The sequence below is a fragment of the Petromyzon marinus genome, chromosome 17, assembly GCF_048934315.1.
Source record: "Petromyzon marinus isolate PM22_M1 ecotype Great Lakes invasive population chromosome 17, UKy_Petmar_22M1.pri1.0, whole genome shotgun sequence".
Taxonomy (NCBI): Eukaryota; Metazoa; Chordata; class Hyperoartia; order Petromyzontiformes; family Petromyzontidae; genus Petromyzon; species Petromyzon marinus.
In genome coordinates this window covers 16502109-16517455 of record NC_133683.1, presented here as the reverse complement: position 1 = coordinate 16517455, position 15347 = coordinate 16502109, and the positions used below count along the sequence as shown (strand labels likewise).

Below are 15347 nucleotides of genomic sequence, written 5' to 3'. Positions count from 1 at the left end.
TCTCATTTAATTCCAATGTTTTTGTTATAAGCAAATAAAAAGAATAAACAACATTAAACAGGCCTATGAACGATGTTTAATCGCCTCGCATGCATGTCAAGAATATTTTAAATATTTTGCCGGCCGCCCCTGGTTACCACAATTGCACGCGCGTTATCATGCCAGTGGTTGAATCTCAGCGCGCCCAAGTGCCGGTGGAACCCCGCGCGAGATATTTTTCACAGGACTTCTAAAAGTTCCTTCTCCGTGGGCTTTTTAGCTCCTCGAGGTTACCCTTTGCTGTACACTCTGCTATGAGATTGTTTTTGGGGAGGGTTTTTTCCCCCACTCAGCAGTCAAAACAGACGTGTTTTATTCTCGGAGTTGGAATGTAGATACATTAAGTGCAAAACTAAATTGAAAGTGATGGGTATTTTTTTTTTAATTGTGTGTGTGTTGTGCGATTGTTGGACTGAGACCATCAACTCGCCATACCCAAGGGCCCAGTTTTGTAACAAGTGGCTGAAGTTGAGATGTTAACCCCCTCGCCCGGTATGCAGGAGGTCGTGGGTTTGATCCTGACCCTGACGCCTGCTGCTGTATATTTGGAGTTTGCGTGTCTCTCTCTCCATGGTTGTGGATTTTTCTTCGGGTCGTCAGGTTTTTTCCTCCAAATTTAGAAACACGTGTTTAGATCATTGGCTGCTATAAATTTCCACATGATAAGCCAATTCGTTGAAATATAATTTGTGGCCAGGTCACTTCTGAAAAAGAGCTACATAGCTCAGTGGGCCTTACCTGATAAAATAAATAAAGTGTATAGTTTAGAAACCTGGATCTCAGCACCTCAACGTGTAATGACTTCTGGCCAACCCAAGAACATAAATAATTAAGCCGACCTTACCATGATGAAAAAAAAATCATATGCTTTACTCTTGCTAGCGATAATACAAAAGGTGTTAAGATGTTCAAACAACCATCACAAGGCATCATCAAGTCTGCATTAACCTCACACATCATGCTTGTTGTAAAACACGCAAACAAACATGCTCTGATAACACTATGTAACACAATTTTTGTTCCTGGGTAGTAAGTGTTATTTCGTAATTTCTTATACCTAGAAAGTATAGAAAATGGCTATTATTCCCCACATACTTTGCTTTTGTGACCAGGACGGTGATAATTATAAATGCACCTATTTTCAATGAGAAACGGGCAAATTTGTGTATGTTCGTTCACATAAAGTAAGAAAAAAAACATATGAATCAAAATTAACATGTATTTATACTAAAATAATACAAAATGACTACAAAAGATTTAGAAGTGAGTAGTTTTTCGAGATTTACGACTATACTGTAAATCACTTTCACGAATCAGCCCCCAGATGTAGTCTCTCATCATGTTCTCGTTATACTGTCCTTGGTAGTGGTGGAGGCGCTCGCCTTGCTCCTCCGAGTACGCTCCCATGTCCTCCTTGAATTTATCAAGATGAGCATCAAGGATATGGACTTTGAGGGACATCCTACAGCCCATTGTGCCGTAGTAGATCATCAGAGTCTCAACCAGCTCCACATAGTTTTCGACCTTGTGATTGACCAGGAAGCCACGAACCACTGCGACAAAGCTGCCCCAAGCCGCTTTTTCCTTACTAGTGAGCTTCTTGGTGAGTTCATTGCACTACATGATCTTCTTTATCTGTGGTCCGATGAAGACACCGGTTTTGACCTTTGCCTTAGACAGCTTAGTGAAGACGTCTTGAAGGTACTTGAAGGCTGTCGACTCCTTAACTACAGCTTTGACAAATTGTTTCAAGTTAATAGACTTTTCAAGAGGCAGAATCCACGCAAAGCAGCCGGGGCCGGACTCTGTCTCTCCAGCCACCCTCAGGCACTGCGCTGACCAGCTGTCTCCGGTGTTCACCTACATCTTTAACACCTCCGTGGAGACATGCCATGTACCAGCCTGTCTCAAGTCCTCCACCATCATCCCTGTGCCCAAAAAGCTAAGGCCAACAGGACTAAATGATTACAGACCGGTCGCCCTTACATCTGTGGTAATGAAGTCTTTTGAGCGCCTGATCCTGGCACACCTCAAAGCCATCACAGACCCTCTCCTGGACCCCCTTCAGTTTGCCTACAGAGCCAACAGGTCTGTGGACGACGCAGTTAACATGGCCCTCCACTTCACCCTATAGCATCTGGATGCCCCAGCATCCTACGCCAGGATCCTGTTTGTGGACTTCAGCTCTGCCTTCAACACCATCATCCCTGCCCTGCTTCAGGACAAGCTCTTCCAGCTGAACGTGCTCTACACCACCTGTAAATGGATCACAGACTTCCTGTCTGACAGGAAGCAGTGCGTTAAGCTGGGAACACAAATCTCTGACTCCAGGTCCATCAGCACCGGAACTCCTCAGGGCTGCGTCCTTTCCCCACTGCTCTTCTCCCTGTATACCAACAGCTGCACCTCCAATCATCTGTCCGTCAAACTCTTGAAGTTTGCGGACGACACCACCCTCATTGGGCTGATCTCTGGTGGGGATGAGTCTGACTATAGGTGGGAAGCTGACAACTTGGTGACCTGGTGTAGCCAGAACAACTTAGAGCTAAATGCTCTAAAGACAGTTGAGATGGTTGTGGACTTCAGGAAGAATACAGCCCCACTCACCCCCATCACCCTGTTAGACTCCCCAGTCAAAATTGTAGAGTCCTTCCGCTTCCTGGGCACTATTCTCTCCCAGGACCTCAAGTGGGAACTGAACATTAGCTCCCTCACCAAAAGAGCTCAACAGAGGATGTACTTTCTACGGCAGCTGAAGAAATTCAACCTGCCAAAGACAATGATGGTGCAATTCTATACAGCGATCATTGAATCCATCCTCACCTCCTCCATAACCGTCTGGTACGCTGCTGCCACTGCCAAGGACAAGAGCAGACTGCAGCGTATCATCCACACTGCTGAGAAGGTAATTGCCTGCAATCTACCAACCCTCGAGGACCTGCACACTACAAGGACCATGAGGCGAGCGAGGAAGATTATGGCCGATTCATCCCACCCTGGACACTCTCTGTTTCAGCTACTCCCCTCCGGCAGAAGGCTTCGGTCCATCAGGACCAAAACCTCACGCCATAAAAACAGTTTCTTCCCATCTGCTGCTGGCCTGTTAAACAAGGCCAAGGGCTTACACTGATTTTAACATTTTATCTACATAATGACACCTTGCCGATATTAACTATGTTAACCTATTTGTATTTTTTTTATTATATCTTAAAGCTATTTTATATTCGATATTTATTCAATTTTATATACTTCAGCCCCTTGGTGTTAGTTAGACTTTTAACCCTTATTGTTATAGAAAGACTTGTTTAAAACTTATTTAAGATTTTAGATTCCTATATGTTGAATGTATGCACCATCCTGCCAAAGTAAATTCCGTGTCGGTGTGAACTTTCATGGCGAATAAAACCCTTTCTGATTCTGATTCTGATCAACACCTTCCGGGGGTCCACCAGTGGCTCCCACTTGACGTTGTTCCTCCCCACAGAGAACTCGGTTTGCTGTGGCCAGTCCCTCCTGTGGTAGTACGCCTTGGTGTTCCTGCTGTTCCAAAGGAAAAGATAGCAAGGAAACTTGGTAAAAACCGCCTTGGAGACCCATCAGGAATGCCACCATTTAGAAGTCTCTGATGACCTCCCAGCCGTACTCATCATACTTCAAGGCGTCCAGCAAGGTCTTGATGCTGTTGTAATCCTCTTTGAGGTGCACCGAGTGAGCCAGGGGAAGAGACGGGTACGTGTTACCATTATGGAGCAGCACGGCTTTGAGGCTCCTGGATGAGCTGTCAATGAAGAGGCGCCACTCATTCTGGCTACAGGCGATTCCGATTGCCTCGAACAGACTGGTCACATTGTGGCAGAAGCAGAGCCCATCTTGACAAAAAGGTTGGTGACGCTTCCTCTGATCTGCGACTTGCACACTTTCATCCAAGATGATCAAGTCGTTGAGGTCTTTTTGGTTGGGGTAGTATGGGTTGCTCTCCTCAGCTCCACCTCTGAAGTTGTCATCTGGATCTTCATCGTCTTCCTCACTCTCTGACTTGCTGCTCTCTTCTAAAGACGGCTGCTCTCTCTCCGGAGGAGTGGGAACAGGAAGCTCATGGCAGTGTGGCACCGGGGCGATGGATGAAGGAAGGTCCGGATACGTAATAGCAGGTGCATTCTTGCCAGTCCTACGTTTGGAAGGGTCCACCATGCAGAAGTAGCAGTCGCTTGAGTGGTCAGTGGGTTCCTGCCAAATTCTTGGGAGAGCGAACTTCATGGCTCTCTTTTCCCCTCAGTACCATCCTGTAAAAATACATTTATTTCACCCATGACTAATGTGTAACAGATTCTTTCAACATTTTTCACGTATGATATATATTTTTTCAATCACATTTAAAATTGTAAAACATTTAAAAATTAAAAAGTTCACAATTTTTTTTTAAACAAATTTTATAATATAAAATTTCGAGCAACAATTGTCCATCTTACCTTCCAGGGTTTTTTTGCATTACTCGCAGGTGAAATGAGGTGCCCAGGGTTTGTCTTGATCCCCGACAGGCATGACGAAATGCCTTGTAGGCCTCACACATCTTAGCAGATGCTTCCACAGAGTACGTTTCGCTCTTGTCTTGATAAATTGGCCACAGGCATAGCAAAATGCGTCTGCCGGATGCTTGCAGCCTCTTGATGCCATCTCAGAAAAAATGCAGATATGTATCCACTTAGGCAGCTGGAACTAAACTTATACTACTATTTATATTACTGGAAAGTTCTAGAATGTTCTAGAAGTTACTCCAAGTTTACTCGGCACTGAATCTATCTGGAATGTTCTGGAAAATAGGTAAATTTAGAAATATCAGTGGCCTGGTCACAAAAGCAAAGTTTGTGGGGAATAATAGCCATTTTGTGTATTTTTGAGGCATAAGAAATTAGAAAATAACACTTACAACCCAGGAGCAAAAGTAAATAAATAAATAACTGCTGCACGGTGTCATATATGCATTGTCTTTGACCTACAACAGAGATCGCCTCCTTTATGGCCTTCTCTCATCAGTGTTAGTCTAGATAACTCCAAAAGGTGAACAGCACAACGTAATTGTAAATATACAAACATTAATTTCTCGGGTTGGTGCGATACTGTTAGAGTAGACCAGTAAGTCTCTTCATAAGTCTGTAGGTCTCTGTGAGTATGTGGTTCTCTATGTGAGTCTCTGGGTCTCTGTGAGGCTCTGGGTCTCTGTGCGAGTCTGTGGGTTTCTGTGTGAGGCTCTGGGTCTCTTGTGAGGCTCTGGGTCTCTGTGTGAGTCTCTAGTTCTCTATGTGAGGCTATGGGTCTCTGTGTGATTCTGTGGGTCTCTGTGTGACTCTGTGGGTCTCTGTGCGAGTCTCAGCACAGATGGTGGGGATGGGGCTATCGGGGCACGATCTTAGAAGTCTGCGTGTCTCCCGTGAGAGGTCTTGACACCAACGGCTTTGGTCACAATGACGTATTGATCCTTTTTGATCTCAGTTGGTTGCGGTGAAAGAAAAGTGCAGACTCAAAATATCTGCACCGTGCCACGATTGAGGTCACAGATTGTGTCAATTCAGGCCCTGCAGAGCACGCATAATGTCCGTGTACTTGTATTAACTGCCCTATCCAGGCCTGACCCACTTAACTTCGCCTCCACGTATTTTCTGCATCACCCACCTCCCAAACTGAACGTGACCTGCAACTGTCACCCGCGAAATAATGAGGTGCGCGCCGTACATATCGCCGTCGCCGCTACCGCCACCACCACCACCAAGAACTATTTATTTGCTGTCAGCATTGCGAGTTACGGCTGGGGGGGGCAGTTGTGACAGTGTCTGTCGTTTGTTCATGGCGGTTTCTGGATTCCACAGAGTTTAATTTAAACCCTCGGGAATTTAGAAGCCAGGGAAAATAAACCAGTTCGTGGAACTTTTCGGAGGCAAAAATAATATGTTGTGGAAACTTCAAATGAAACAAAACAAAAAAACCCTCACATATGAAATTGGGCACCAGTTTAAAAGAATTACTGAGCAAACGGGTACGATTTCCCAGGTCATAATTATAAATTTATCTCTGTTGGGTTTTGTTGATGAAAGCCAAAAAACGTACACGTTCAAAAGGGGTGGGAAGACTTCCTTTGAGAAGAAGCTATTTGCCTCATACTTAAAATCATCTGGTGATGATGGTTGAGTCGGTGATTGGGTGAATAATGGAGTGGGTGAGCGAGCGAGTTGTGGTTGTTACCTGCCACTGTTAGACGCGTTGGCAAGATGTTAACTACCTCGCCTGGTATACAGGAGGTCGCGGGTTCGATCCAGACCGTTATGCCTGCTGTATAGTTTGAGTTTGTGTGTCTCTCCTCGTGGTCTCGTGGATTTTTCTCCGGGTCCTCGGGCTTTTCCCTGCACATTTAGAATCAACATCATGCGTTTAGAGTATTTAGCTGCTATGAATTTCCATGTGATGAGCCACTTCATTGAGCTATCATTTGTGGCCAGGTCGCTTTTCAAAAAGAGCTATGCAGCTCAGCGGGCCTTACCTGGTAAAATACAAATAGTAGTAAATAGTATAGGAGTAGTAGTAGTAAAATATAGGACTTACTTGCACCTGCACCAAACTTTTCTGACTCCACTTGCTCTCGGAATATATTTCCACTGTTTTTTTTTTGCTTAATATCGTGTGTTCTGTTTACGGCCGTTAAATGTCTCGTTTGTTGGTTGTGCGATGTTCCGTAAGGTCCCCTCTGAGTTGTTCTCTGCAGTAGTTCTGTTTTTTTCACCTTTGTTGTGTTGCTGCTGCTGTGCTCACGCACCACGGATCTCCCTTGTAAAACAGCCAGGCAGCTGGCTGAAGGGGCAATAAGGCGTGTAACAAATCAAATAAACTTAACTTGCAGCGTGGTGGTTTAAACACATTGTGGAATGTGTCTGGTAAACAAGAGTCCTCCACGTGGGTGCAGGAATCGACGAGTGAAGCTGCGTGTACGTACGTTGAACTTCTTTCGCACCGTACGTAGCCAACCCTGCTGATCGGTGGCGCACTGGAACAGATAACATTGCTCGAAGCCGTAGAAGAGCGATACGGCGGTGACCGACCACCGGTGAGGGAACGGAGTGAATCGGTGAGTGCCGGACCATCAATCCGCCATCAACCTGACCGCTCGTCAAACGCCTGCCCCCACCGCCCCACCCCCCCAACCCCAGGTGTGTTCATCACCAAGGGGGACGTGGGCGTTGGCACCATCGTGGGCTCGGCCGTCTTCAACATCCTCTGCATCGTCGGCGTCTGCGGGATCTTCGCAGGCCAGGTGGGCACCCTGCCCGCCCCCTGCACGCCGCCCGTGGTCTCGTCTCCGCCCTGCTGTCCTCGCCATCGTCATCATCATCATGGTCACCGTCACCATCGACGTCGTCATCACCGTCGCTCTCATCGTCTTCACCATTGTCGTCGTCACTATCATCGTTGTCACCATCACCATCATCGTCATCACCATCATCGTCATCATCACCGTCGTCATCGCCGTCATCATCATCGTCATCACCGTCGCTCGCATCGTCTTCACCATTGTCGTCGTCACCGTCATCATCATCATCGTTACCATCACCGTCATCATCATCATCATCAACGTCACTGTCATCGTCATTTGCCGTCAGCCGCGATCTCTCCGTGGAGCGGTGAAGCGCGTGCCCCGGTGGCGAGTGATTTCCAAACCGAAAGCTGTGGCAAAGAGTTGGCAACCCAGCTGATGACCTTCGCACGTGATGAGCAGACGGGTTTTGTGCACTGTGCTACGAACCCCTGCGTGAAAAGTGGGCTGAGCCTTGCCCAATCCTGGCCAGCTGGCTCCAAGACTGAACGAACCAACTAGCCAACTAAAGTCCGTGCGCGCGTCCGCCGCGACGCGCACACAGTCCTCCCAGCCTTGTCCAGACCACCGCCTCGCAAGAGGCGACCGTGTGAACGTCGTAAAGTTTTAGGGGGGAGAGGGCGGAGGGGGTGCCAACATCCTATTGGATAGTTGAATGGGGGGGGGGGGGGGGTTGGTGGCCTGTTAATTTGTCGCGCCCGCTTCCTCGCAGGTGGTGTGCCTCACGTGGTGGCCCATCTGCAGGGATTCCGTCTACTACACCTTCTCCGTGATCGCCCTCATCCTGGTGAGCGACGCGCACGTTGCTCGCTCGCCAACACGGCCGCCGCCCCCCCCTCCCCCTCGCTTGAACCTCATTGCCTCGCCTCAGCGAGCGTTTCTTTCACCTTGGGCGACTTACAATAATTATTATATCGCGGCTTGTTTTCTCGGTGTGCCCCCCCCCCGCAATGGCGCGAGAGCGTGTGGCGTTCTGTTTCTGCCCAGCCGCCCGCGGGGCCGTTTGTCACGCTGCTGCCACCTGGGGAGGCTGGCGCGTCGCACTCTGCCCCCCATCTCCCCCCCCCCCCCCCCCCTCTTGCACGTGGCGCAAATCGCGGCCGTAAATATTCTGGCCCGCAACTCGCCCGATCGGTCGGCGATAAGAGCTCGTGCTGTAACGGCGTGTCAGGCGACGCGCGTAAAGCGGCTCGTTCTGAACGTCGCGGTATCGCACGACGCGTCCAACGCCTCCTCGTCACGAGTCGCGGCACGAGTGAGCCAGAGCTCGTCGGATATGGAATGCTAAGCAGTGGATTTGAGCCTGCTTAGGGCTTCGTACGGGTGGCGTCCTGGGCTTTGCCGGGAGTTGTAGGAGCAGGGGTGGCGGGGTCAGGGCTGCGAGGTGGCCCAGAGGTAGTGGCGGTGTTGAGGTGTCACCACCCCCCCCCCCCGCCTCCTGTGTGTGGGATTGCTCCGGAGTTTCTTCGGTCTCCTCCCCACGTGAAGCCGAAAACACTCAACGTTTGTTACGTGCAGCCTTCCCAGCTTCTGTCAACGCTTACCTCTGGCCCATTTGTGTTAAGGGGAGAGCCCCGTTGCCTGAAGCGTCTCGCTTATTTTATATTTGCATTTCATTTTGAGGTCACATCCGGTTATTTTTTGAATTGGCCAAACATTCCCAATCCAAGACCCTCCTGAATACGGGTCTTGGGGAACTATGTGAGGCGTTCCTAGGTCATTAATTTACATTGTAATTAATGTTACTATGTTTATATATTTTTCCTAGTGATTTTTTTAGTGATGTTATGCATATGCTATGATTGCAATGTTATCCACTGGTCCAATGCACAGAGCCTTAATTCTCCTTTAAGATTGTTAATACTTAAAAAAAACATTTGTTTGGGTTTTTTGTATCCTGCGTAATTTGGCTGTGCAAAGACGAGTGTGTGGTTTGTAAATAAATAATGGTCAACATCGGCGGTCGACGCTCAGACACGCATTTTAATACAGCTCTCCACATTCGGCATTAACACCGCCTTATAACGTCAAAACATATGTAGTGCCGTGACTTCACTCGGACGACAACAGTCTCTTTTTCCGCCGTCACTTTTATTCCATCGTTCCGTACACACAGTAATTCTCTCCGTGCTCCGCCAATTCGGACACTCCGATTTACTTCAGCATCGTCCGTGGATCCCCTTCCACACAGTGTTTCTTCGCCTATCTCTTCCCACACAGTGTCTTCCCTTCCACACACAGTGGTCCGTCTTCTATCTCTTCCACACACAGTATCGCCGCTATCTCTTCACACGCAGTGACTTCCCTTCCACACGCAGTGGTTCGGCTTCTATCTCCTCACACACAGTATCGCCGCTATCTCTTCACACGCAGTGACTTCCCTTCCACACACAGTGGTTCTATCTATCTCCGCTAACGCTGACTCTCCCTATCGCTATTTACTGTCTTTGGGGTCCGGCTCTCTATCTATTCTTCCCTAACATTTCCAGCTGTCTTCTTCGTATCTCTTCACTCTCTCGCCAACAACTGCCCAGCAGCAACTCTCCAACAACAACTCCCCAGCAGCAACTCCTCTCCGTTCAACCCACCTCGCGTTTTATCCCCTCTCGCATTAGCCTTAATTAATTGCCACGTGGCTCGCTGGCCGTTTCCCGCCAGCTCACACGTGTCCCCTTCATCAGACATCCAGACGCCACCACTTAACGCTAACAGCCTCTCGACCAATCACAGCCCTCGTGCCACGACTCCCTTAATTACTTCGGGTTGTTTACGCCACCCGCGACTCGACCACCTGTTCGACCTCATGTGACCCGTTCTCCTTGTCTGTCTGTATGTACTGTATATGGCCACTTCCTATGCGTATTATTTACTCCACTACACATATATAATCGGCTGATGTTTTAAGGCAGGTGGTGCATCTGCCAGTCATCTCAGTCGGCCCTTAACACCTGGGTCTGTCCCGAGACCTCTTTCCAGCAGCGAGGCTTCCGCATTTCACGTGACGGCCTCAGAGTACACCTAGCCTGGCACAGGCGCCGTGGAGACATATCCACCACTTAGTGATGAACAGCGGCTGCTATTGCCATATAATCATATACACGCACGTATACACATACGAGCGTGTCTGCCAGTTGAATGTCTGAAAGATTAATCACTTTTAAGCAGTTAAAATGTGTATATTAGTGATATTGACCTAACGCAAGACATTTTATGACCTGTTATGTTCATATTGTGTAGCAATGGAAATATTATTTGACTCGGATTGCAAAATCTTGGCACACAGGATAATGTTAATATATTTACATTGAAGGCAACAATGTGCTCCGTGTCCTGGTTCACCTTCACAGGTGTGCCTGCCTGCTACAGATTATGGCTCTGGAAAGACACGTCAGTTTAACACGTAGGCTTTCGCGATTGTAAATGGTGTGGATTTGCTCTCCAACACACCGGTGTGCTCTACTAGTAGCGAATTGGTATGTTCCGTTTACGTGACAAACCTTGCTTATTGGACGTGTCAGGTGGTGGCGGGCTTAACGACACATTTATATTTAACCCAAAAAAAACTATATTAGGGAAAGACACGTGTTAGTGGTTTGGATTAAATGCTAAATATATAAATATTTGCTGAACCAGACTCTTAGTGCATGCATAGGCACACACCTCAGATTATCGCGGTTGTCTATGTACAGTGCGAAAAAAGTTCAACATACATACTTCACTAAAACTCTCTGCATTTATCATTAACACTGCCTCATAACATGGAGATATATTAGGAGCTGACGTTTCAGGCATTGGCCCTTCTTCAGCGTGAATCTGTGTGTGTGTGAGAGAGAGATGGGTTTTGGATTTTAAAATTATTTGGATTTCCAGATTTTCGGGACATTGACATCACGTGAATAATTATTACAACGTCACGTTAACCCGAGTGACGTCACCGAATGCTACGTGATACAGGTTTTGGCGGGAAAGGCACAAGAGGGACTTCTTATCAGTGACATTTCCTGCGACATCTTCCTGTGATATCATATTTTCGGATCGGTCTAAAATCTCGTGCCTTGGCCCAATTTTCACACTTTTCAGAAAAGTCCGAAAATTGGGAAGACATCTCGCGGTGGGTGTGTGTGTGTATAATTCATCTATACATGGCGACCCACTTACAGATGGCCCTCTGATATTTAATGACCCCCTTTATTCTCAACGGGCGATTGAATATTGTGAGACCCATGGCACGCCCATCATCCAGCACTGGAGGAGGTGAGGGCTGATGGATCACACACAGACCTTGTGAAAACCCCCATGGGTGTCGAGGAAGTGTCATACCCTGGTTTGCCAGGAGACTGCAGTGCAGCAAAATGTGGACTCCACCTGTTCCATCTGCATGATTGCCGCCTCACACCCCGTGGTTTTTCTCCACGTGCCCCGGTGTCCTTCCTCGTGTATAAACACTCATTAATTGGCCGATAACACCTTAATATATGGAGGACCGCAGAGCTTGGAGGAGAGAATCTTGCACTGGCTCACCGCCTGGCTGGTTACCTCGCACCTCCGATTCATTTCCCTCTCATCTTCACGAGTGAGCGATTGCCGTGCAGCGCATTAGAAGTTGACATTATTATAGTGAATATTGGGAGAGGGTTAAAACATTTAACACTTGTAAATTTTGATTTAAAGCTTTCGTGACTGCAGTAATTCATATTCTTAGCTCTTTCGGTAAAGTCACGTTGAAGGGAAACAATAAAATAATAAAATATATATAAAACAATTAAATATATTTTATTGTTTCCCTTCAACGTGACTTTACCGAAAGAGCTAAGAATATGAATATTTAACACTTGTGTTGAGACGGGTGGGGTGGACGTGTGGAGGCTTTGAAATCACGTGCTTATTTTTCTCCGCAATTTCTCCCGATTTATTTTACTGAGGGTATCTATCAAATGTGTAAGCACGTGATTTATTTTACTGAGGGTATCTATCAAATGTGTAAGCACGTGCATATCCGTGAGCGAATCTGCCAGTGGAAAAAAAAAATAATTCCACTGGCGGACATTAGTACGTTCCACTGGAATGGAATGTACATCCCAATATAATTTGTGTGGTTATATTCAGCAATTAAAACGCGAATCGTATACGTTTGTATTTTTAAAAATCCCAGATGGTGGTTGTTGGACCTTAACGCGTTGGGAGCACTTTTTGTACGTGGGTGCGCTCCGCCCGTTGGGATTGTACAAACGCCGTAGCAGTAATTGCGACCCAGATTGCGAAAATCTCGTCAGGCGGGGAACAGTCCACAGTGTTCTATTTCGCAGCTGTGATTGAATTAATAATTAACACCTCTGCCTACCGCAAAAAAACAATATACGCATATCAATCTAGGGTTCAATACGGATTTTTTTTTAATCGCAGCACATCCAAAAAAAATTGCGTGTGTTCATTATCAGCAGGCGACACGTGCAATGTCATCAGTTGTATACATTATATATATGCGCCGAAGCTTATTGGAATGATATTGCTCTGCAGGTTTGAATTAACAAGCTTTCATAAATATTTCAAGTGAGAAAACGTACATACAAGCTCTGATGGTTTGGCCGGAGATGCGAATGTTTTATTTTTTGTGTTTGCTACCGCGAATTGCGTTGTGACCTTTCTCTCTCTTTCTCTCTCTCGGTGGCGCTGAATCGGTATTGATGACATTTGGCTTGCCGTGTGTTTTTTGTTAATCCGCTCGTCGTGGATTTGTCGACCAGCTTTTGGACAAATTGAAGGGTGGGGGGGTGGACGGGGGTTTGGGGGTGGGAACCCCCCACTAAAGGAAATGGCATTAAATTCCTGCCGAATGATGATTTTGCCACAAACATGAGACAAAAATGACACAAGCGTGATTGGCTTGAGAGAGCCATTTGTTTTGAAGGGCGACGACAGCCTTAGGCAATTAAGTCGGCGTATGCAGCGTTATCGTTATTTAAAATGCATTAACAGAATAAATATGACGACAAAAGTGGGGATGGGAAGGTAGGTAAACTATTTTTTTTACAGTTTCATGAGTTGCGTTTAAATTGCAGTTCTATACTGAACATCATCTGTAGTGGTAGCCACTGCGCTATACACCAGGCGACATGATTTCAATTCTTGGCCAAGATTAAAGTAATTGGAGAATGATATCAGAACCGGTCCTGGATCCTGAACCGGTCCTGGACCTCTCTCCCACCACCCACATCCCCCAACAAAGAAAAAGATCCCCCGTGTAGCCTTAAACAGACCGTTGGGGCAAGTGCTGTAAGCGAAGACCTGTGAAGGCTGGCACGTCACACGAGGGAGTGAGTGACCAGCACCACGCCCGGCCGCGTTTATCTCCCCAGTGCTGATGTTTACACACCACACCAGGAACTCCCCCCCCCCCCCCCCCCTTCAACAACCTGAATGCCTCCACAATGTGAAGTATGTTCAAACAACCCCCATAATTGACACAGCGTTAGGAAAGCCTTCATCCAGTGGTGGCTTAACAAAAGGGTTATTTATTATTATTGTTGTTGTTGTGTATAATTATACTGTACACACAAACAGAGACTTGCTCTTTTTGCTTGTGTCTAAAAGTCCGTGCAATGTAATTGTGTCTCCCACTGTGTTGTTGTATTTGAGAAGAACTTTTCATGTAATTATCAGCCAAGCAAAACGAGCAAGTGATGTCTCATTATTCACGCTGCCTGGTGATTTTTTTGTTTGTTTAATATCCCCATTGAGTTTTGTTCGGCACAGAATTGTTTTATTTGTTTGTGTATGCTATATGTACTTATACTGTACAGAGACCACCGTTATATTTAACGCGAGCTGCTATTGATTTAAAAAGAATAAGGCACGATCATACAATCGCATTAAACCGCTCCACTGCTATTTTCTGGTGGAGGTGGGCTCTCCGATTATTTTTAGAGCCATCGGTCACTCGACCGATGATCAGTTCCATTATTCGACTCATCTAATCTTTGAAATATAAAGTCTCACACCTCTATTGACATGTGCGTGCCACTCGAGGTGGTGATGACTGTGCTTGGTAACCTCATCATCATCAGCAGCAGCCAATCGCGCCACTCTGGGCACAGCTTGCAAGGAGGGGGGTTTCCGGCCTTCAGGTGGCAGCAAGCGATGTGGGTGTGGCCCAAGTAATCGACAAGGGAAAAAATGTATCGATTATAAAAAATATGTTGCCGATTGACCGACTCGATTGAACGAATAATCGCCCCAGCTGTTATCGTAAACACAGCTTGTGGTGGCGAGCCCAACGCCCCCACCCCTCTACTCTGGTGCTACCACCACTGAACTTGACGTAACAATACTCTTTGGTTCTTTCGGTAAAGTCACGTAGATAGGAAAATAACTAATAGATCGCGACGTTTCGATCGCAACACAAGCAGTCGTCTTCAGGTGAAACAATACAGCAGGCGGACTGCTGAGACAGGAAGGAATGTAGCGAGAGAGCTCCTGCAACCAAAGGCTATATACGATTTGAGGTGGGTACAACCCAAGGGTAAGTGGGCGGGGATAGAGATGGAATTTGCAAGTAAATGTAGGATCGCAGAGCTTGGCATACCTCGGCTAATCCGAGGGGGGGAGGGAGGGGAGGGGCTGCCGTAACGGGCGAGAGGGTGGGGGTGACATTCACAGAGGGAACAAGGTGATAGAGAGGAAAAGAAAAAAAAAGATCAAACGTAGCAAACTTAGAAATGTAATGCAACTCAGAGAGTCGGCCAACACAACAGTTAACTCTTTACCTGGGTTGATCAACGTCCTTCCAAAAATTGCTAAATTTTTCATCAATCGTCTCGGCTGAACTCATGTCTGAGTTGTGTGGAAATCCTCCCCGTAGAGGCGGTTCAATCTTGATTTGAAGCTTTGGTGCCTGCAGGAATTCATACTCTTTGATTCTTTCGGTAAGAACCAAAGTGTATGGACAACT

At 46.9% G+C, this 15347-nt stretch overlaps 1 protein-coding gene across 1 annotated transcript in view; it reads left to right on the top strand.

Annotated features, from left to right (window-relative positions):
* The window catches only part of LOC116943244 (sodium/potassium/calcium exchanger 3-like), a 135184-nt gene that overhangs the window by 64319 nt on the left and 55518 nt on the right, over positions 1–15347 (top strand). Inside the window, exons 6-7 of the mRNA XM_032955941.2 lie at positions 7236–7339; positions 8112–8186. Of these exons, the coding sequence (XP_032811832.2) occupies positions 7236–7339; positions 8112–8186 (179 nt within the window). The remainder of the gene's footprint in view (positions 1–7235; positions 7340–8111; positions 8187–15347) is intronic.